This window comes from Tribolium madens, unplaced genomic scaffold, assembly GCF_015345945.1.
Source record: "Tribolium madens isolate multiple individuals breed KSU strain unplaced genomic scaffold, Tmad_KSU_1.1 Scaffold_96;HRSCAF=242;Tcas5.2_LG5, whole genome shotgun sequence".
Lineage (NCBI taxonomy): Eukaryota > Metazoa > Arthropoda > Insecta > Coleoptera > Tenebrionidae > Tribolium > Tribolium madens.
This window is the reverse complement of record NW_025401068.1, coordinates 12,260,654-12,282,178: the sequence shown is the minus strand read 5'-3', so window position 1 is coordinate 12,282,178 and position 21,525 is coordinate 12,260,654. Positions and strand designations below refer to the sequence as shown.

Sequence of the window (21,525 nt, the reverse complement as noted above, 5' to 3'; positions counted from 1 at the left end):
TATCAAAATAAAAATTTTATTTTGTTAACTTTTACTTCACAAATTATTCATCCTACTTATTAATGAAATGTTTTCTTTTGGAAAAATGTTGGACACAATTGGATATAAGTGGTCAAACTTTAGTTCAAACTTTTATATTTACAAAGAATAATGTTTTTGTAAAACATAACAAAGTACTTAGTTTTAGTTGTTGTTTATCCATCATTTTTTATAGTAGTTCTCTAATAAAAAAAAAAACGTAAATAATCTTTATCAACCTTAATCCCAAAACAGGTAAATTATTTTGCCCCTGAATTTTTTACACATTTATATAAAAAACTGTTGAAAATTGGGAAAAAACAATAATGTAATAGTATAATGTAAACAATAACGTATCAAAGTCAATATTATAAGAAATTTGCAAAAATAATTAAAAAAATTTAATTTATCTCTACGAAAAACAGGCTAGAATTGATGTAAAAAAATTTAACAATGGTAGATAAACCTAAAAAGACTAGATGGTCAGACAAACCGGAAGTTCTAATAACTGAGACAAGAGAAAATTTGAAAAATTAATAGTTGACAGGAAACACATGAAATCAAAAACATATGTTTTACTATAGAATCAAAATTTTAAAACGCTTCAAGAGGTTCAAGAGACCAAATGTTAGATTATTATTTATTGTTATGTACTTATTGTTACCAGTTCTTAGTCTATTTTTCACACATAATGAAAAATCTCTAATGTTTTTGAAAAAAACTTATTTAATAAACTAAAAAAAAAAGAAAAATTAGAAATTAAATTAGTCTTTGCAAGCACAAGATTGAAATCATTAGTCTCGTGAAGAAAATTATTTCGTCCTAGTTTGATAACTGTGCAGTTACTGGTATTGTAATGAGAACATATTAATTAAGAAAACAAAATACAATAATACAATGATTTATAAATACATTTTAATAAATTTATTTTGTTATTGCCGTCAAGTGCAAAAACATATTATCGTAACTGTATTATTTTTATTCATTATCACCAAGAAGTACATTCCTTAATGAAGATTCTCGAAGCAATTAAACATTATGAATGAATAGTTCATCATTCGAGATAGATTCACAAAATCTAATGATTTAAAGTATGCATTTTTTGCATAAGAAAAAACAAATAACTGATAAAAATAAGAACAATCACCTAATTAGGTGGTCACCGAAGATACTAAACAAAAATAACCCCAGACAAGATTAAGGTCAATGAGTTATCGATAGGTAATAATTTATTTTTCCCCATAAACAATGTTCAGTGACTTAAAAAACAAAACAAAATGTTCCATCAAGAGTCTTTATAAGTCGCGACCGCTCACCAACTCTTCATTCTTCCACCATGGGGCTGAAGAACTTCATGGTGTTTGTCGGTAAGTTGTCACCTCTTCAAGTGATTTTTCTAACAATACTTAGCTTTGGCGACGCTCACACACGCCTTCATCCACTTGACACCCCACGACAAAGAGGTGGTGTACACCTGGAGAGCCCTCGTCAAAGCTGGCACCGACCTACCAACCCCACACGCGTCCCAACTCCTCCTCGAGGGCAAAATCCGCCTCCAGGCCAACCCAAACTCGACCCATGTCCGAATCACAGACCTCACCTACAAGCTCTACAACGGGATTTTGGACAACGTGCGCGAGCACGAAGCCCATAGTGTGCCAGTCCAACTGCATGACCTGGAGCACGTCTTCAGAGTGGTCTACGACGGCAATGGTTTGGTCATTGGGATCGCGACCACGAGTCAGGAGAAGGAGTTTTCACGCAATATCAAGAAAGCCATTGCTACCATTTTGCAGATTGATGGGTCGGTGGTGCGGAATATGGGACGCCACCACCATCACCCCCATTCTTTTGTCATGAAAGAGCACTCGATTTATGGGCGGTTTGATGTGGATTATACCGTCAAGAGTCACGAGAATGGGGACGTGGAGGTTCACAAGTTGCATGATATGCATGATTCGAGTCATTTATACCAACATTTATTTAGTAATAATGAAGCTGGGCATTGCGATGCCCATTATGAAAACCCCATCATGCATGATAGTCGCAAAGACTACTGGATTGTTAAACAAGATGGCCGCCATATTGTCAAACACATTCACGCCATTGGTGGGTTAGTTTACTACCCATTTAAAGGCCAATCAGACCACCAGTTTATTTTGGTCAATCAAACTTTCCATCTTCATGATGTTGTCCCAATCCAGGAGCAATTTCACGTTGAAAGTGAACATTTTGAGGACCATTTGACGTATCACCCATTTGAAGAGAGACAAGATGGCCGTTTGCATGATTTGACAAATGGACGCCATATTGTCAATTATGACAAAGTTATCCCGGATGTTCAACACATGTTGGAGGACATTCACCAGTACCTCCACGAAGACCATATCCACACCCGGGAGCCGGACACCAAACGCGGCCAACTCATAAATCGAGTCCAAAGACTCCTCCAACATTTCACCACGTCCAAACTCGAAGAACTCCACAAGAAACTCACCGGTGAAGCTGTCCGAATCTTCCAACATATCCTACCCTTAGTTGGGACTCATGCGTCAGTTCTTTACATCAAACACTTGATTGTTGATAAAGTAGTCCACGAGGATGTTGCAGTTGAACTCCTGCAACACTTCCCAGAACATGTGGTGGAACCCCGACTTGAACTTTTGACCCAATTAGAGGATTTGATTCATTTAGACGAGAAAGTCCATTGGGACGTGCGAAAAGCCGGACTTTTGGGCTTCGCCCACCTCGTCCACCACTCCCATGAGTACCACAAACGAGTCCATGGACAAGACAACGAACAACCGTACGAAAAATACGTCCAGTTTTACGTCATTAAGATGAGATCACCGGAAACAGACCATCGTCACCAAATGGCGTTGGCTTTTGGGCTTTCCAACATGAAACTCCACACTACCATCAAACTTTTGCTACCACATGTCAATGGTGAGTTCCAGGACAACCACCATTTCCGCCAATGGAGTCTCTGGGCGGTGGGTTCGGCCGTGGTGCGCGCCCATGACCCCAACACCGTCATCGAAACTCTTTGGCCGATTTTCACCAATGTTGAGGAGACCACCGAGATGAGGTGTTTGGCATTCTACCACTTGATGGAAGCGAGACCTAGTGACCCCCGAATCGCCAATTTGTACTCCTACTTGCTCACGGAACCCAACGAAGAAGTCTACCGTTTTGCCTACTCGTATATGCACACTGTTAGCCACTCGCATGACCCTTGCAAGGAAGACTTTAGGGTGAGGATGGCCCATGTGGTGAACTTCCTGCCACCACCCGACCATGGCATGTCCTCAGTCCACTTCCACGGTTACAGAGACATCAATTTCGGGTTCAGTGGCGGCGTCGAGGAGTATTTTATTAACACGAATGAGTCGCAGATTTATGGGGTGGCCACCACGAGCGAACATTTCAATATTCACCATGAAGGGCACAGTTTTTATTTGAAAATCCACGGGTTGCAACACCGGGGAATCCCAATTCATCTCTTCATTGATGCGTTTAGACGCAAATCAGTGGTAAACGACGATATTCGCATCGAATTGGTGGTTTTTAGACACGGACGAGTCGTCAATACCCACTTCTTTGATGAGCATAATTTGCACGAATTGGACTCAATTTTGGACTTTTTCACCAAAGATTCGAAAGCGTTGATGAGAGATTTGCTCTATGTGAGTTATGATGAGTATCACCGAGCGGTGATTCCCACAGATTTGGGCATTCCGGCCGTTTGGGAGTATTTAATGCCCGTGGTGCACAAATACAATATAAGTGTCACTAAAGAGACAGTCAACAAGGTGATAAATGTCCATATTGATAATAGACACGTTAGTTGGATTCATTATCGTCATGGTTTGACTTTCTACAATCCCATTGTTGATGTTTGGCAAGGCATTAATAGATTTCATTCGTATGATGCCGTTTGGCCCTTGCATTTTGACATTTCCATCAATACGCAACAACAAAGTGTGCAATTGTCGTGGAAGAGGCATAATAATGCCCAATTGGACGTCGCTGGACTTCGAAGTCATGTCAAACAAATGGTTTACATCAAAGACGACCATCACCGAAATGTTTTAGGACAGTCCAGTCCCCAATGTAAGGACTTTGTCGTCGTCAGTCATGGGAAACAATTCAGACACGATGTAAGTCCAATTTATTGTTATTTGTATTACAAGGGAGGAAAATGTATCTTTTGTCCTCCAGTGTAATACATATTATTTTTCCCACGATTCAGCAAGAAAAAATTGATATTACAGTTTTGGCATTAAATCTAGAAGCATGTTTTTTGATTCTTTTACCCCCCTGAGAGGTACATACAGAGTGATTTAAAAAAAGATAAGCACTGTAGAATTTTTATTTATGGTCCTATTTCTAAATTAAAAAAAATTATTACATGGCTTTTAATATAGTATAAACTGAAAATTTTAGAACTTTTCTAAATGTCATAGTTTATTTTGGATCATATTCAAATTTCTAATTTTTTTCTTCATAATTTGGAAACTATTAGTTTTCTAATGTATGTGCAATATGACCAACATGTTTTATTTTTACGAGAAATTATAATTTAAAAAAATTATCAAAGTGAAAAAAAATTAAAATTAATAAAATCTAGTAGCGTACTGTCAAATAAGACAATACCATTATTGTAATGTCAAAAAGCAACAAATGAAAGAAAATATTGTCGTATCAACAAGAAATTACTTCCTAGGATTTTGGGATATTCGTGAATAGGTTTCCATAAATTTGGTTAGGTTGGTTTCCGGTGACAAACAAAAGATATCGTAATTAGTGTCAAAATTTAGGTTAAGTCACGTGTCAGCTTGTATGTAAAATTCAATTGAGGTAACCAACCCTAGGCATTCAAAATTACTTCTGAAAATTCTAGTTACCAACAACATAAAAAACGTAATTTTCTTAAAAGTTCAAATCCTAGGTGGTAATTTCTTGTTGACAAATCTGTATTCACAATATTTTTTTAAATTTTTAGTAAGAAATGACAATAATTACCTATAACAAATAAGAAAACATCCAATTTAGTGTTTTTAGTTTATTTTATTATTATTTATTCATTTATTTTGTTTACTTTTATTAAGATTATTGTTAATGCCATTTTTTATTAACATCATGCAACTAGACTTTTATTAATTTTTTTCAACTTTGATATTTATTTTTAAGCAAAAATTTTTAGTAAAAGTAAAACATATTGTACATGTCTATACCAAGAAAACTAATATCTTCGAAATTATGAGAAAAAAATTGGGTCCATATTTAAAATTATAAAATTGAATATGGCTCAAAAAATACTAGACATTTAGAAAAAAAATTAAATTGTTAGCTTGCTACTATTCTATCCACAAAAATTTTAAAGTTATAAGAGTTTAAATTTTGCACTTTGACTCTATTATTATTTCTGTTCTGTAAAAATAATTTCTTTTGCTACAGACTGTTAGAAGTGGAAACAAAAAAGCGGTATTTTGAATTGTAACTATGTTTAAAACATTATTTGTAGCTTTTATTGACAAAATTTTTGTACCTTTACTGAATAATTATCAAAAAACATTGTATACAAGATCATCAGTATCATTAAATAAACATAAAAAAATGTCAAATCTCAAAAAACAAATGTCAAATTTTTTTGACAGCTAGAATTAAAATTTTTTGTTTCTGGTATCTTATCTTACTTGTCATTTTCCTTTTTTTGGTCTATTTACAAAACACCCCGTACAAACATTTATTAATTTGTTTAATTTTTGAAATCGGGCAATAAATAAAAATTCTACAGCGCCTGCCATTTTTTCTAATCACGCTGCATATTTTAAATGTACACTTGAGTATAAAATAAACGCAAATTGTGAAAAACAAAATTGGCAAATTTTTCAGAGATTTACATAGTGTGAAAAAGGTTGTTGAAAACTATCAAAAGAATTGTCGTATTTGGTGGTCTTGCCAGTGCAATGTTATAGTCAGTGTTAAAAACGAAATGGAGAAACTGGAAAATGCCTGACATTATGAAATTGTCAATTGTGACAAAGATAACGTCAAAAAGCTGGCAATTTATTAACAGACCAAATTATATTATAAAAAAAAAACAATTTGCGTTTTTTTTGCACTCAAATGTATTTTGACAGATGAAGAAATAAACTTTTTACCTCCTTGGGAAGTAATTGGCCACTTTTCTTTCTGAAATTATGGTGGAAAAACTTACTCTTAGGCTCGTACTAGCTATTTGTATTACAAGAGAAGAAAGTGTAGCTTTTTTAACAAAACTAACAATTTCTCTCGATATCCATCCTAGTTCCACTGTTAAATCTAGAAGCATGGAGTAGGTAAAGTTTTACGTCCCTGAGGAGGTGAATATATACTATGTAACCAAGCGGTTTTTTTTTAAATCATTTGTTTTCAGAAAATAATAATTAATATAAATTAACGTAATTTAAAAAATGAGATCGTATTTTGAGAACGAAATTTTGTCTTGTTTTTGAGTTATGCGTTTTTTTTTAGTCAAAATTGCAATTTATGTAAAAAAATTTTTGAAAAAATTAGATATGAAGTAATCCGTAGATTATAACCTTTATGAGAAAAATAGTTTTATAGTGGGTTGCTATTTAAAAAAAATATTTTTTTTGTAGAAACCAAAAACAAACAAAAATCGAAAAATTTTATTCTGGATAAAACATCACATCTTTAAAGTACTTTATTCACCTGGTATATATGTTTAATGGAATTTTGACAGATGAGGGAGACAATTGGTCACATTCCTTTCTAAAATTAGGGTAGAAAAACTCACTTTCTGTAAACAAAAAAAAAACTGTCATGTTTTTGTCTTTTTTTTAGTACACTTTGCTCCATGACGATGACTTGAGCACCGGCCACCAATGGCATGTCGCCGTTTACGACAGTGACCGTTACGTCACTAATGGTTCCTTCCAACACCTACTCCACCTCTTCACGCAGTCACACCACCGCCACTCTGATTCTCCCCTAAGCCATATTTTGACAAGTTGGGCCAATTGGCACCAATACGTCCTGTTATTGCCCCGATCTGGCACCTATGGATTTATCGCACGAGTGGAACCAAGTCATCAACATCCAGTCACCGACATTGACTTATCTCTTCGCCTGCATTCGGAACCCTCCCATGAGGAGACTTATCATTACTCCCCGAGGGTCAAATGGAGCACTCGTATGACCTACGCGGTGAAAAACCACGATTCGAGTCTTAAAACTTGGGACATAAACGCGATTCTGGACGTGAACCATGGTCATACGGTGAATACTCTCAAAATGTATGTCACTAGGATTGTGCCAGGGCAAAATGACTACAAAATTTGTGTGGATGGGGTGAAAAAATGGACGGAGAAGGGGGTCACAGGTCACTTGAATGTAGCAATGAGTCAAACACCTGATGGTAAATGTGTGAAGGATGATACTGTGATTGATGTTACCATGACTGGGGATAAGTCACGTGAGCAGCAAGAAGGACACCACAAATATGGTACTTGTGAGTATATTAGCCCATATTCTGTCCCCCATTGGCACACTTTGGAGTGTTTGGTGGACCATACGACTGTCCGACGCTACACTTACAACATCAAAACCACGAATGTACCATCAGAGTTCAAGAAGGTTTTCGCCCATTGGTGGGACCACCTCAAAGGGTACTACATCTCGTACTACCATTTCGAAGATGAGCACAATGACAACATCGGCGACCATAACCTCCGACTCGATATTGATTACCCCATGGAAGAAGAACAAGTCAATGTGCACGTGACAACCCCACAACACGTGTATAGTCTGACTGGGGTACCCACCCATCACTGGCGATGGGTGGGTTTGAGCCCAGATTCGGTCGAGTACCCGAAAATTTTCGAACATTTGCACCAAGCCGGTTGGGTGGACCATTGCGTGGTTCATGTTGACCATCACCGACTCAACCATCACGACGTCCATGAAACGGTACCAAACGAGTGGACTTTGTTCGTGGGAAACGCTGCCCAGAACCCACAGAAAGGGGTCTATGTGAAACGCGTTGCCAACGATGAAATTGTGAGTTTTTTCTACAGATACCTAAAGACTAGGATACGACACGATTACGGAGAACTACATACTAGGAGACGAAACGAGATACAAAATTGCTTGATTTTTTGGACCCAAAAAAAGTAGTACGGCAAAGTAAAAATTAGGGCGCTTAGAGCGTTTTACCGTCTCAGTTTCAAATCGCTTTTAATTAATTTAAATTCAACCAGTTTACTAATTGCTTGGAAAAAAATGCAAAAATGTTGAGCTTTATATTCTTAATAAGCTGTAAAAAACGAACCACTAAATTTTTCACGAGGAATATGAGAAAAAAAATATTTAAAATTCAAAATCTGTGCTCCGTTTCATGTTTTTCAAAATGCTGCGAATACGGTTAAAGATACAAGAAAAATGTAAGAAAGAAAGTTGTAGAAAATAAAATTTTCTAGTAAAAAGTCCGCAACACCATACCTCCATCTTCAATGGTTTAGGCCTCAAAGACGTTCAAAGCCGCTCAAGCGACGGATTCGTTTCATTTTCACTAGTGATTCAGTGCCAGAGGAACACTTTACAGCAATTTAAACCTAAACCGTTGAAGATAGAAGTATGGTGTCGCGGACTTTTTTGTAGAAAATTTTATTCTCTACAATTTTGTTTCTTACACTTTTTTGTATCTTTAACCATATTTGCAGCGTTCTTAAAAATATTGGGCGGAACGCAAACTGATAATTGTTTATAATTTATTTTTAATACTGTTTTCGATATTTTTGAAAACGCTGCAAATACGGTTGAAGATACAAAAAAAGTGTAGGAAACAAAGTTGTAGAGAATTAAATTTCCTATAAAAAAGTCTGCGAGATCATATCTCTATCTTCAACCGTTTAGGTTTAAATTAATTTTCTGTCTCTTGACCACCGGTAAAAATGAGCCGTATTCCTCGCTTGAGCGTCTTTGAATGTCTTTAGGACCTAAACCATTAAAGATACAGATATCATCTCGCGGACTTTTTTCTTGGAAATTTCATTCTCTACAACTTTCGTTTTTATATTTTTCTTGTATCTTTAACCGTATTCGTAGCATATTCAAAAATATGAGAGGGCGCAAATTGCTAAATGTTTGAAAATTTTTTAAATATAGTTTTCAATAAATTTTTTTCATTACTTTTATCTCTTATTATTGAGAATTTATTGCTCTATCTGTCTATATTTTTTTCATTTGCGTTTTGCTCACCGTTATGTAAATACAGCCATTTTTTTATTTCATTGCTCTTAAAACTTAAACGGGAAAGGAACAACTGCGCTATCTGGNATATAAAAATATTCAAAACAAAAATTTTGTGTCAAGTTTGTCAAGTGTCAGTCTTGAAATTTAAAGTGCAGCTTACGGATACCTAAAGACTAGGACACGACACGATGTAAAATAAAACGTCTCCGTTCTCGATAGTTCCGTTAGCGAGGCCAGATAGCGCAGTTGTTCCTTTCCCGTTCAAGTTTTAATTAAAAAAATGGCTGTATTTACATAACGGTGAGCAAAACGCAAATAAAAAAAAATAAAGGCAGATAGAACATTAAATTCTCCATAATAAGAGATAAAGGTAATGCAAAAATTTGAAAACTATATTTAATTTTTTTTAAAACATTTAGCAATTTGCGCCCCGTCTCATATTTTTGAAAATGCTACGAATACGGTTACAAGAAAAATATAAAAAAGAAAGTTGTAGAGAATGAAATTTCCAAGAAAAAAGTCCGCGAGATGATATCTCTATCTTTAATGGTTTAGGTCCTAAAGACATTCAAAGACGCTCAAGCGAGGAATACGGCTCATTTTTACCGGTGGTCAAGAGACAGAAAATTAATTTAAACCTAAACGGTTGAAGATAGAGATATGATCTCGCAGACTTTTTTGTAGGATATTTAATTCTCTATAATTTTGTTTCCTACACTTTTTTTGTATCTTCAACCGTATTCGCAGCGTTTTCAAAAATATCGAAAACAGTATTAAAAATAAATTATAAACAATTATCAGTTAGCGTTACGCCCAATATTTTTAAGAACGTTGCAAATATGGTTAAAGATACAAAAAGTGTAAGAAACAAAATTGTAGAGGATAAAATTTTCTACAAAAACCATATTTCTATCTTCAACGGTTTAGGTTTAAATTGCTTTAAAGTGTCCCCCCGGCACTCAATCACCAGTAAAAATGAAACGAATCCGTCGCTTGAGCGGCTTTGAGCGTCTTTGAGGCCTAAACCATTAAAGATAGAGGTATGGTGTCGCAGACTTTGTACTAGAAAATTTTATTTTCTACAACTTTCTTTCTTACATTTTTCTTGTATCTTTAACCGTATTCGCAATATATTGAAAAACATGAAACGGAGCACAGATTTTGAATTTTAAATATTTTTTTTTCTCATATTTCTCGTGAAAAATTTAGTGGTTCGTTTTTAACAGCTTATTAAGAATATAAAGCTCAACATTTTTGCATTTTTTTCCAAGCAATTAGTAAACTGGTTGAATTTAAATTAATTAAAAACGATTTGAAACTCAGACGGTAAAACGCTCTAAGCGCCCTTAATTTTACTCCGCCGTACTACTTTTTTTGGGTCCAAAAAATAAAGCAATTTTGTATCTCGTTTCGTCTCCTAGTATGTAGTTCTCCGTAGTTTTTTCCATGAGTGAGTTTGGGTTCATTTTGGGTTTTCAGGCGGTTCGAGTTGTCGACCATGGGCATACACTGGAGATTGCACCACATGGGATAACCCATCAGATTAGTGTAGATGGACGCGTAGTACCGGTTCAGGAGTACCACCATGAGGATTGGGTTTATTGGCACGTGTTTCAGCAAGATTATCATCATCCTGTCGCTGTTTTGTTGCACCACAGTGGACTTCACTTGGAGTACCACCACCATGAAGTGGTTGTGGTGGTACCAAAAGTTGACCAACAGTTGCATGGACATTGCTACAGCCATCACTAAGTTGGCTTTTTACGAGATTTTGGCTTGTATTATGGTATTGTAGACTAATAAAGCAAAGTTTTTAAAACTTGTTTTTCATTAAAAATTATGAAAAAACAAATTAAAAAACAGTCAAATTACCAGTGTAAACATGAAAAATTATAGCTCGGTCGCTCATTATTAAATTAATTATTAATTAATTATTTATATTCACTACCAAATTCATAAAGATTTGTCAACAAGAAATTACCATCTAGGATTTAAACTTTTAGGAAAATTACGTTTTTCATGTTGTTTGTAACTAGAATTTTCAGAAGTAATTTTGAATGGTTAGGGTTGGTTACCCCTTGTAGTTGGCGGTTACGATATCACTGATATTTTGTTTGTTACCAAAAACCCATGGTTCTTTATTAACCATGCCAAAAACCAACCTAATCAAATTTATGGCAACCTATTCACGAATATCCCTAAATCCTAGGGAGTAATTCAAGAAAAACTAACAAAAGCTAAGCAAAAATTTTCATTTCAAGACATATGAACTTTCTCAATCTAATGAACAATAATTTTTAGTTCAACCACTGATTTCAACCTTCAATTTAAATTTTATTTATCTATCAAAAGTGAATTCTCGTAATCGTATATTCTCGTAGATGTGTATTCCCGCCCGCATGCGCAATAATTTTGACGTTTCTATTATCCGTCAAATGTCACGATGACGTTTCAATATTTACATCAGGTTCAAGTTCCAATTAAATAAAATAATAATGTACTTATTACGAAACATATCAAAACTAAATTATTATCCGCCTCAAAACTTGTGGTTATTAAGTAGTAAAGCTGTCAAGTTGAAAAACACACCATCATGTATTCCAGTCCTGCCATCGCGTCTGAAAAACACCCAACCTGAAAACCCAGCCCCCACAAGTGTGAGACAAAAGCTGCAAAAAGCAGTGGCTGAGTACGGCTCAACAGTGATCGTTTTCCATGTAGGCATTTCATTAGTTTCCTTAGGCGTTTGCTATGTTTTAGTTTCAAGGTTTCTCAAATAATTTGAGGTAGTTTTTGAAATGAAATTGTGTTTTTAGTGGCTTGGATGCACCGAAATTGATCCAGTCGGTGGGCATCAGTGGCGAGACTGCGACCAAAGTGGCCACAAACGCTGGAACCTTTGCTGTGGCTTACACAGTCCATAAGGTCTTCGCCCCTGTGAGAATGGGGATCACGTTGACGGCGACACCCTTCATCGTGCGCTATCTGAGGCAAATCGGCCTCCTCAAGCCCCCAAAGTAACAATTAAGCACAAATATCGTCTGCGCATTCGTTGGAAAGAAGAATTTATTATTGTTACATAAGTGACATATTTTTATAAAAGTTTAGTATTAGATGCTATAAACTATAAATTATAATTAACAATTAAAATATCGAAACTTGAACAGACAGTTTTATGTACACACAGTGAAACGACCATAGAGATTTCTAACAATTGTAGGCCAATAAGTAAAGAACGGCGCTTTTCATTTAGTACACTGGAATGTTAATGACTATTTACAAAGCTGCCCGAAGAAAAAGAAAACGAATAATACTGAAAAACACCAATTGAGACATTTCCAAGTGCACAAACTGTGGCTTCAAGTCACAGGCACTCAACAATGAAAGAATAAAAATTAACATTATTTCATTCAATAACACCGGGTGACTGTAAATGATTGTACCTCAGTTGGTGTCAAATTTAAAATTTTGTTTGGCAACCTCAACAAACATTAATAGTCACCCGGTATACAGGGTGATTCTTAAATAGACCAACAAAATTTTATCACAGCTTCTCAAGAATAAATGAAGACAAACTGTACCCTTTTTACGTTTATATCTTTTAGGGGCAAAACCCCCTTGATCCGTGCCACTTACGACGTTTTTGAATTGTTCTATTCATCAAGTACATTTTCACCATGTTTCCACTAGCCATTTACGAACACATCAGTGGCGTACGCTTTCCCTCTCTCATTTGAAACTACCAAGAATAAAATTGTGTCGGTCTATTTAAGAATCACCCTGTATAGGGCATAACAAATGAGTGATATGATGGTTCTCGTTATGATTCTGAAATACACGACTACGTTTTATCTACGGTTAAGTTATAACTGATTAAAGAGACTTTCATCTTTGATTGGCTCTCAAACGGTCCAATTAGGCCCTTGTTTTCCTCAAAAATAACTGAAGCGTCCAAGTGAGATCTATTCTAAAACTTGCATAATTTCAACAATACTCGAAGCTATCAATTATAAATAAAAAATAAATATTCTAGTGTATCATCCACTAAATCTATTGTACATAAAGTAATCCAAAAAAATGAAATGAGTCTTCCCGTATCAAAATACATCTAATAATACCCTCTTCCAAAAAATTTCAAGAGATGTTCCATTTAATAGATAAAAATCACAGATTTGTAAAGTTAATTAAAAAAATAAACTGTTTGGGAAAGACGCACTAAAACCCTGCCTTCCGACCTACGGATCCGTTGTTCCCTCCAACATCTCCATTAGGAAAGTATCTATTGGAACATCACCGATCAATTTGAAAAAGAAGAGATGTTCGAGACATTTCAACCCGATGGACCTCAAAGCCGGCAAACGAAGCAACAATTTAGCGAACCTCCCGGGCTCGTTGGGGTGAGTTGTCCTCGTGTACTCCTCAAGAACACCATAGATTTTCTCACGCAACATTTCAACTTCTTGCACTGATTTTATCCCCCGGACATCTGCAATTACAACATTCATGAAAAATTTTTCAAGCATTGCGCCGGTTGTACCAGGATTGTAGAGAATAATCGCCCGCAAACACCCCAACTCTGTCTTATCCATTTTCATCTCCTTCATCTTGTTCACCAGCTCGGAGAGAACCCTGTCGTAGATGTTACCGACGCCGACGGCGTGTGCTGTAGATCTGAATTGAAATAAAAACGCAATTCGTATAAAACTCTCTATTAACATACAAAATATTCGTTATTACGACTTATAAACTCTAACAATACTGCCTATCCTTTTCCTACAAATAGGACACAAATTATCGCTATCTTGCACCATGAGTCCGCACCGAAAACAAGTGCACATATGTCCACATGGTACAAAAACCGAATCTCGCCCACTTCCACAACAAATAATACACAATCGGTAATCCTCCCTCTCAGAATCGGTATCAACCCCAACTTCCTTCATTATTTTTTTTCCACCAACTTCTACACATCTTTTCTCCTCATTTCTCCCCGAAAATTTCACCAATCTCGCCTCTCTCTGACTCAATAATCTCACAGTCGTCGGCTCATTCCAAATGTAGATAACGGCCCAAATCGACCGACTCGTCTCAACTTTCTTACTTAAAATTTTCCTCTCGCTTCCATCCAATTTTCCGAAATGAATCGCTCCTGAATTACTGACGTAGAAATAAAACACTGCTCCTTCAGTACAGAAATATTTCGAAAGTGAACCGGTCCAGGAATTCCCCTCATCAGCCGTTCCTGTGGGATCCTGCGACGTGAACCCAAAACTGAGGACGTCGTGTGACGCCCCCGAAACGACTATCAATTCAACGTAAACTTTCTGATTGGTTTTGACAGGTTGCGCACTAAAGACTAATCCTTTAGACCAGGATTTAGTCGAGTTTTCCACACGAACCGCTACCGAATTTTCCTCACACAATTCGGTGTCTTCTCCGTGGTTGAGATGAAAAACTGGCTTTGTTGACGACTAAATAAACAATAAAAATCCACTCGTTTTTTTTTAATGCGAATTTGCTTACTTGTCCTTGCCCCATTGTTGCAGCTCTGATGCACTGTTTATCTCAATTTCATGTTTTGTATTTGTTTTTAGAGAGCTTATCGTCGACTGCAGCGCACTAACTCGATAACGAAATTAGTTTACGTTCAAAATAGATTGGGAGAAATTTTGGCGCGGTTTCCTGATTTATTTTTAAGCAAACTATTGCGACACAAAAACCCCATAATTTCAATAACAAAAAAATTACTAAATTGAAATCAAATGTGTTATCTTATCATTATCACAATCCAAACCGATAACTTAATCATCTGCAAACATGTCTAGAGTAAGTCCCTCTTTCCCAGTTGCCACTTTTCACTTTCTTTTTCAGAATTTAAAATTCCACGAAATCCACGGTAAAGACATCATGCTTTATCACAATATGACAACAGCGCGTCGTCTTCAAACAAACGACAGTGGTCTAACTTTCACCTCTCAATGTGTAAAGCCAACCCAAAAAGTCCACTTCAAACTCGTCGACGTTTCGAACGAACGTGTCGGCATCATCAGTATCGGTTTCACGTCGTATGACCCCACTAATCTCCAATACGATTTACCAAAGTGCCTCAAACACAAACCTGGATTCTGGATTTGTTCTCTCTCCAAACAAACTTGTACCAAAGGAAAAACTATATTTTTCTACGTCTCTCCTTCGGGTGGAATCCACTATGGAGTTGATGGTGAGGAAAAGGGACATTTTGACAAAAAAATCGACACTGGTCGCCCTCTATGGGGTGTGATTGACATTTGGAGTAAATCCACAACGATTCACTTAACTAAAGAAAAAAGAAATGATTACAAATTCACTCCTAAACCCCTCCAAATCAACGAACGAGTCAATATTAAACTCCTTTCAAGTGGTAGAATTGCTTTAGGTGTGACCTCATTTAATCCCAGCTTTGATACTACGATTCTACCCCAAGACCCCGATTTATTACTAGACAGACCTGAATATTGGGTTCTTGTAGACGACCCAACTTGGAATTTTGCACGTGATGATGAAATCAGTTTCACAATAGGTGAAAAAGGCGAAATGAAAATTTGGAAAAACGACGTTTTGTTACTCAAAGTAGTCCATGTCGATCATACTTTACACCTTTGGGGGTTCGTTAAATTGGATACCGTAGAAAAAATCGAAATGACCACTAGTTTGGTACAAACGATGGTACCACCGGTACCAAATCAGGAACCCAGTAACTGTCTTATTTGTTGCGAAAAAGGGACAGAAGCGGCGCTATATCCGTGCGGACACACGTGTATGTGTTACGAATGTGCGACACAGTGGCGGGGAAATAGGGAGAGAAGCTGTCTTATTTGTAGAGCCCCGGTTAAGGACGTCATAAAAATTTATAAGTAAAACAATAAAAAATTGCACGCCAAATTATAGTTTATCTATGATGACTTATCGATGTATTGGTCTTATCAACTTCATAGTGTAATAAACCATCATCAAATCTACGCATTATTTTCCATTAAAGAAATAAACTTTCCGTTTGAAATGTCCACGGTAAGGTAACAGTTTCATTTCACGAAATATTTTACTCAAATTTATTCTAGTCTTGTAATTTACGATTTCACAACATCCACGCTAGGGGAATCACACTATCGCAAGATAACAGTATAGCTAGACGTGTCGCAAATCCCGGTTTCGTCTTCTCGTCACGTCCCATAGAAATCGATGAAAAAATCACGATAAAATTAATGGAACTCTCAACTTATAATTCAATAGCTTCAGCGTTTTGCTTCGGAATTACACATAAAAATCCACAGGATGAAATTTTTGAAGAAATCCGAGAGTACACATACCTCGACCTTATCAAAAAACTCCATTACACAGCTTTACCAATCGATAAAAAACTCGTAACTAGAAACATGATTTTAACATTTAAAGTAACACAAAATGAAATAATTTACGAAACTAACACTGGAGAAAAAGGCAAACTAGTCCTTGATAAGAAAACTCAAACGAAAGGACCGATGTGGGCCTTGATTTATTTTTTCGAAAATCCAGTTTCAATCAAACTCATCAGAAATGCACCTGAAACCAAACCAACAGCACCACCATTGGAAATTCTTGATGTAACACCATCAACCCCTCCTTCTGATGAAAACGAATGTGTGATTTGTTATGAAAGAAAAGCCGATGCGGTGATTTATCGATGTGCACATATGTGTTTGTGTTATAAGTGTGCCATGGAACTGTGGAAAGGGCAAGGCGACGGACTGTGCCCTTTATGTAGGGCCGTGATTGAAGATGTTATAAAACCATATAAATAACTGTTTTTGTTGTTTTTTTATAGTATAAAAATAAAAATTAAAACTTGAGCCGGACCGCAGACTAAGCTTACTTATTGACTGTCAATTCCGTCGCCAGTACTACAGTGCGATCAAAAAGTCTGTCTATCAAGCAAGCGTAGAAATTTAAAACGTATGTCTGTGGAAGATAAAATGTCACAATGACAAATGAGAAATGTCAAAATAATTTTTATGTAAATTATGACAGGAAACCGTAGTGAACGATTTTTATGAATAAACACCAACAAAATCTTATTTTAGTTTGTTTTGAGACGTTTCATAGAATAATTCAATTTAATTAGATCAATGTTTTAATTTTAATAAAATAATTTTTCTACATCTAGATAACATACAAACTGCCATGCAACATACGTCCTCAACTAGGACGCCCACTTGATAGAAAGACTTTTTGATCGCAGTGTATAAACGTTATAAAACCATATGAATAAAAGTTTGTTTTGTTAAATAGCACAAATGAAAATTTTGAGCCGGACCGCAGACTAAACTTACGTACTGACTGTCAATTCCGTCGCCAGTACTATAAACGTTATAAAACCGTATGAATAAATGTTTGTTTTGTTAAATAGCACAAATGAAAATTTTGAGCCGGACCGCAGACTAAACTTACTTATTGACTGTCAATCCCGTCGCCAGTACTATAGCATCCTGCGCTTGCATCGACCGATGCGAGAATGCAGCTATGAGCAATTCATTCCATCCTGCTCTCAATAATAGCACCTGATCCGACAATGGTAATGATGTAAAATGAGGTATAAGTTTCGCCCATTGGACCAACTGAAACAGTTGCTTGTTTGTGGCTTGACAGATATTGTTTACGGTGGTATTATTCTACAAGATTCAAGATAAGTAAACTAAAATTTGTATAGATGGCGGACGCCTCACCTCGTTTACCACTAATGCCACCAAAGGATCGTTGCATTCAACTCGTTTCTCTGCTTCGATTATCCTTTCGAGGGGCATGTCAGCTTGAAGATTCGATGTCGATTCCACTTCGGACGTGTCTCTGTCTTTCGTTCTTTGTCGCTCTTCTTGAACGGCTTCCCGTTTCATTCCCATATTGAGGCATTTTTGATATCTACAATACTGACACCTGCCAAACAATAAAACAACAATCACATTTTTGGATACATTTTTTTGCATTTTTATAACCTGTTCCTTTGTCTCTTATCGATAATGCAGTTCTTCTCCTCTCGACAGGCGTAGGAAAGGTCCTTCCTAACCGTTCTCTTGAAAAATCCTTTGCAACCTTCGCAACTGCAAACAATCAATCATTATTACATAATTTTCAACTTAATTTATTTAAAAGGAGATTGAATTTATGTAATTGTGCGGAATCGTGAGCATCCTTGAATCTTAATTATCATATATTGATTAGTCATTAATATCCTGGATAATATTAAAAAGTCGCTTACTGGAATTATTATTAATAAATTCCTTTGCACAATTATAATTTTCTTAATTTAATCCCATCGACCTGTTAGAATTGTTAATATCAAAAAAACTCAATAAAGCAAGCACGTCAAGGTCTTTCATTTTCCCAAACTTGTCAAAATCCAATTCTTTCGATTGGTCTAATTTTTTGTGTTGAAGGTCAAATACCCAAGCCCCAAGTTTTTTAAATATTTGCATTTGTTGTGCATTTTGCCCGTGACTCACACGAGATGATGTTGCGTGCGTGTGTGAATAAATTATTATTATTAATTCAACGTTTACTTAAAAACACGTGATTGACGACAATTGAGCTACTTATTAATTTATTTTCTTATTTTTTTCTCGTTTTTAAATAATAATAAAAGTCAGTTTAAAGAGCGCTCGTTACCAAAAATACAATATGAGGTCAACTTATATGTTTGTCGACATGTTTTATGATATTTTTGACATTTGCTATAGATTTCTAGATTAAAATTTATTGATCATAAATAACTTGGTTTCACTAGCGCAACAATACCCACACAACAATTCCATATGAATGTATCTCAATGTAAATAGTAATTAGAAACAAAGTTAATTATAAACAATTAAGTAAAAAAAAATCTTGGTCTAGTAGAACTGATTTCCGTTTCACGCTGTATATCGTATTGTTTACTACTCAACTGATAACTGATAGTGAAAATTATCACTTTTAATCCAAAATCCCTCTGGAATTTATTGTGGCCGTAACCTTTGGCACCATCTAAGCAACACCAAGGAAAGCGAAACAAAACAATTTCATTTTCCATACAATTATTTATAGACGTAATAAAATTCAGATTTTTCAAGGATTGTTAGAGCAAAACAGGTGTTTTATTGTAGATAAATGTAATTTATAATCCATTTTTTAAACATATTAAAAAGTTTTAACAGCCACTGTGTGGTAAAAATTTTAAGAATTGACTTTTTCCATTCGTCAACTTGAAGATTCTCGCCTAAACATTGTAAAAAAATAGATGAGGACAAAACTGGTAGTCAAAAACAATAAAATTTTGCTACAATGAATCATTTTATAAAAATAACTACACATAATAGACGTCATTTTCGAAAAAAAATCGCTAATTGTGATAATTGTGTAATTTATTGAAACCCACAAATGGCAAAAATTGGAGGCACTCGCAGGATTCACGGCTCGTGGGCAGAACAATCATCAACGACTAGTTTATTGCTACCACAAGGTCACTATGATGCAACATTAATGGTCTATGTGCGAGAGGCCATGGTCATGGTGCACTTGTCACTGCCATGACGATGTCGTCCTGAAAGACCGGAAATTTTCAGCCGAAAATTAGATTTCCATGTATTTCGGACGAAACACTTTGGGGATCAGCAATTTTTTTCTGATCATGTGGTCAAAAAGTGTCATTTTATCAGTTATTAAATTGGATGTTTTATCTACCACTAGAATTAATAAAAATATCAATAAAGTTGCTTCCATATTTTATCAAAGGTGAACAAACTAAAAAAACTGGTTTTAGTTAAAAAATTGTAGTAAATTTAGATCAGAAAGAAGTACTTTAATCGATAATGTCAATTAATAGGTAATTACATTATTAATAAACAATTAATTTTTCACAATAAACTCATTTTCTCACTTTGTGGGCGTCTTTTTGTGATGTATTTTTGGTTTAACCTTCAAGGGGCTAAATCGATGGCAATAAACTTCAAGTGAATGTTTATATTTATAACACAAATTATTTTCCTGATACCACCTTGTTGTATACAGGGTGCGCCAGAACTTGCGTCCCAGAGAAAAAAGTATAAGGTAAGATACCAGGAACATGGAAAAAATGTAAAAAAATTCTATCTATAAAAATTTCGGAGTTATGAGAGTATAAATCTTGCACTTTGACTCTATTTATTTCTGTTGGAAAAATAATTCTCCAAGTTTTTTTTGCTACAGACTATTAGAAGAGGAAACAAGAAAGCTGTATCCTAAATTGTAACTCTGTTCTATGTTATTTGTGACTTTTATTGGCAAAATTTGTGTACCTTTACTAAATAATTGTAAAAAAACATATACAAAATCATTAGTATCATTAAATAAACAAAAAAATGTCAAATGTCAAAATTTTTTGACAGATAGAATTTTTTAAACATTTTTTTCATGTTCCTGGTACAGTTGGAGACAAAATACTTTGGTCGTCAATGTCACTTGAGTGACATTAAATTGTAAGGTATGCTTTAGGACTGTTAACCTTATTTTTAGCTACTGTCAATCATAGTTGACAAGTTGTATGTACATATTTTTGATAGAAAAATATAATAGCTGTCATTAACTTGAAATTGTCATTCATTTTAACGTTAAAGCTTGAATTACATTGAAGTGTCAGAAAAGTGACGACCAAAATATTTTGTCACCAACTGTATCTTATCTCACTTGAAATTTTTCTATGGGGCGCGAGTTCTGGCGCACCCTGTATTGTTAAACAACAAATTTATGGAAATTTACCCCCAACTAAAAACTTTCTACATTTTTACATATTTTGCTTCACTATATTTTTTACCAACAAGTGAAGTTATTTATGTAGCTATAATAAATTTCATAATTTTTGTGACAAAAAACTTATACAGGGTGTCAATTTTAAAACTTGCAATCGCCAATATCTCTAGAACTAAAAAAGTTATTAAGAATCACTCAAAACCGTTTCGGTAGTTTTTAGGGGGAATCAAAATGGCATGGTAAGTGAAAATTTTAAATGGCACGACCCTATTTGCGATACATCGTTGGAAAGCCCATAACAAGCGCTTTTCAAAAATGTCATACAACAGCCTATTTGGTAAAGTTATTTTTCCAATTATTCAAAAACGAAGACGTTAAATTTTCATTTTTTTTACTATATTCAAGGGTGGGTGGAGGTGTGTCACTTATCATGTCATTTTAATTCCCCCTAGGAACCACCAAAACGGTTTTGAGTGA

At 35.3% G+C, this 21,525-nt stretch overlaps 5 protein-coding genes across 8 annotated transcripts in view; 3 read left to right on the top strand and 2 right to left on the bottom strand.

The window, feature by feature from the left end:
• The first annotated feature begins 1,291 nt into the window (after positions 1-1,291).
• LOC123013479 lies at positions 1,292-11,098 on the top strand. The gene is given in 6 exon segments (XM_044411997.1): positions 1,292-1,385; positions 1,429-4,178; positions 6,871-8,085; positions 10,759-10,848; positions 10,850-10,910; positions 10,913-11,098. Coding segments are annotated over 6 exon segments (4,266 nt in total). The 5' UTR covers positions 1,292-1,354; the 3' UTR covers positions 11,032-11,098.
• A 596-nt stretch (positions 11,099-11,694) lies between these two features.
• On the top strand, positions 11,695-12,443 carry LOC123013488 (protein FAM210B, mitochondrial-like). Its single transcript, XM_044412012.1, has 2 exons — positions 11,695-12,046; positions 12,096-12,443. The coding sequence occupies exons 1-2, from the start codon at positions 11,775-11,777 to the stop codon at positions 12,298-12,300; spliced, it is 477 nt and encodes a 158-aa protein (XP_044267947.1). The 5' UTR covers positions 11,695-11,774; the 3' UTR covers positions 12,301-12,443.
• Positions 12,328-21,525, bottom strand: part of LOC123013482 (retinoic acid receptor RXR) — a 17,385-nt gene continuing 8,187 nt past the window's right edge. For both annotated transcript variants that reach the window (XM_044412005.1, XM_044412004.1), the window contains exons 3-7: positions 18,285-18,389; positions 18,018-18,225; positions 17,743-17,963; positions 13,817-13,950; positions 12,328-13,765 (exon numbers count right to left, since the gene is read on the bottom strand). In XM_044412005.1, the coding sequence (XP_044267940.1) occupies positions 13,515-13,765; positions 13,817-13,950; positions 17,743-17,963; positions 18,018-18,225; positions 18,285-18,389 (919 nt within the window). In that variant the 3' untranslated portion in view covers positions 12,328-13,514. The remainder of the gene's footprint in view (positions 13,766-13,816; positions 13,951-17,742; positions 17,964-18,017; positions 18,226-18,284; positions 18,390-21,525) is intronic.
• On the bottom strand, positions 13,973-17,307 carry LOC123013487 (protein neuralized-like). 2 transcript variants are annotated; one of them, XM_044412011.1, is made up of 3 exons: positions 16,734-17,307; positions 14,803-16,683; positions 13,973-14,750 (listed from the first exon to the last, which is right to left on the bottom strand). In XM_044412011.1, the coding sequence occupies exons 2-3, from the start codon at positions 14,815-14,817 to the stop codon at positions 14,013-14,015; spliced, it is 753 nt and encodes a 250-aa protein (XP_044267946.1). In that variant the 5' UTR covers positions 14,818-16,683; positions 16,734-17,307; the 3' UTR covers positions 13,973-14,012. The 2 variants fall into 2 exon arrangements, with proteins under 2 accessions (XP_044267946.1, XP_044267945.1); XM_044412010.1 differs by having other exon boundaries at positions 14,803-17,307.
• Positions 14,929-17,263, top strand: LOC123013485 (protein neuralized-like). 2 transcript variants are annotated; one of them, XM_044412009.1, is made up of 3 exons: positions 14,929-15,105; positions 15,151-16,326; positions 16,377-17,263. In XM_044412009.1, exons 1-2 carry the CDS (start codon positions 15,097-15,099, stop codon positions 16,174-16,176), a joined length of 1,035 nt encoding a protein of 344 aa, XP_044267944.1. In that variant the 5' UTR covers positions 14,929-15,096; the 3' UTR covers positions 16,177-16,326; positions 16,377-17,263. The 2 variants fall into 2 exon arrangements, with proteins under 2 accessions (XP_044267944.1, XP_044267943.1); XM_044412008.1 differs by having other exon boundaries at positions 14,931-16,326; positions 16,377-17,262.

Excerpts from the sequence above, each read along its gene's own strand:
- LOC123013488 (XM_044412012.1), top strand. The coding sequence starts at position 11,775 with ATGTACTTATTACGAAACATATCAAAACTAAATTATTATCCGCCTCAA. Across the intron at positions 12,047-12,095 it reads TGCTATGTTTTAGTTTCAAG|TGGCTTGGATGCACCGAAAT; the intron begins GTTTCTCAAATA and ends TTGTGTTTTTAG.
- LOC123013485 (XM_044412008.1), top strand. The coding sequence starts at position 15,097 with ATGTCTAGAGTAAGTCCCTCTTTCCCAGTTGCCACTTTTCACTTTCTT.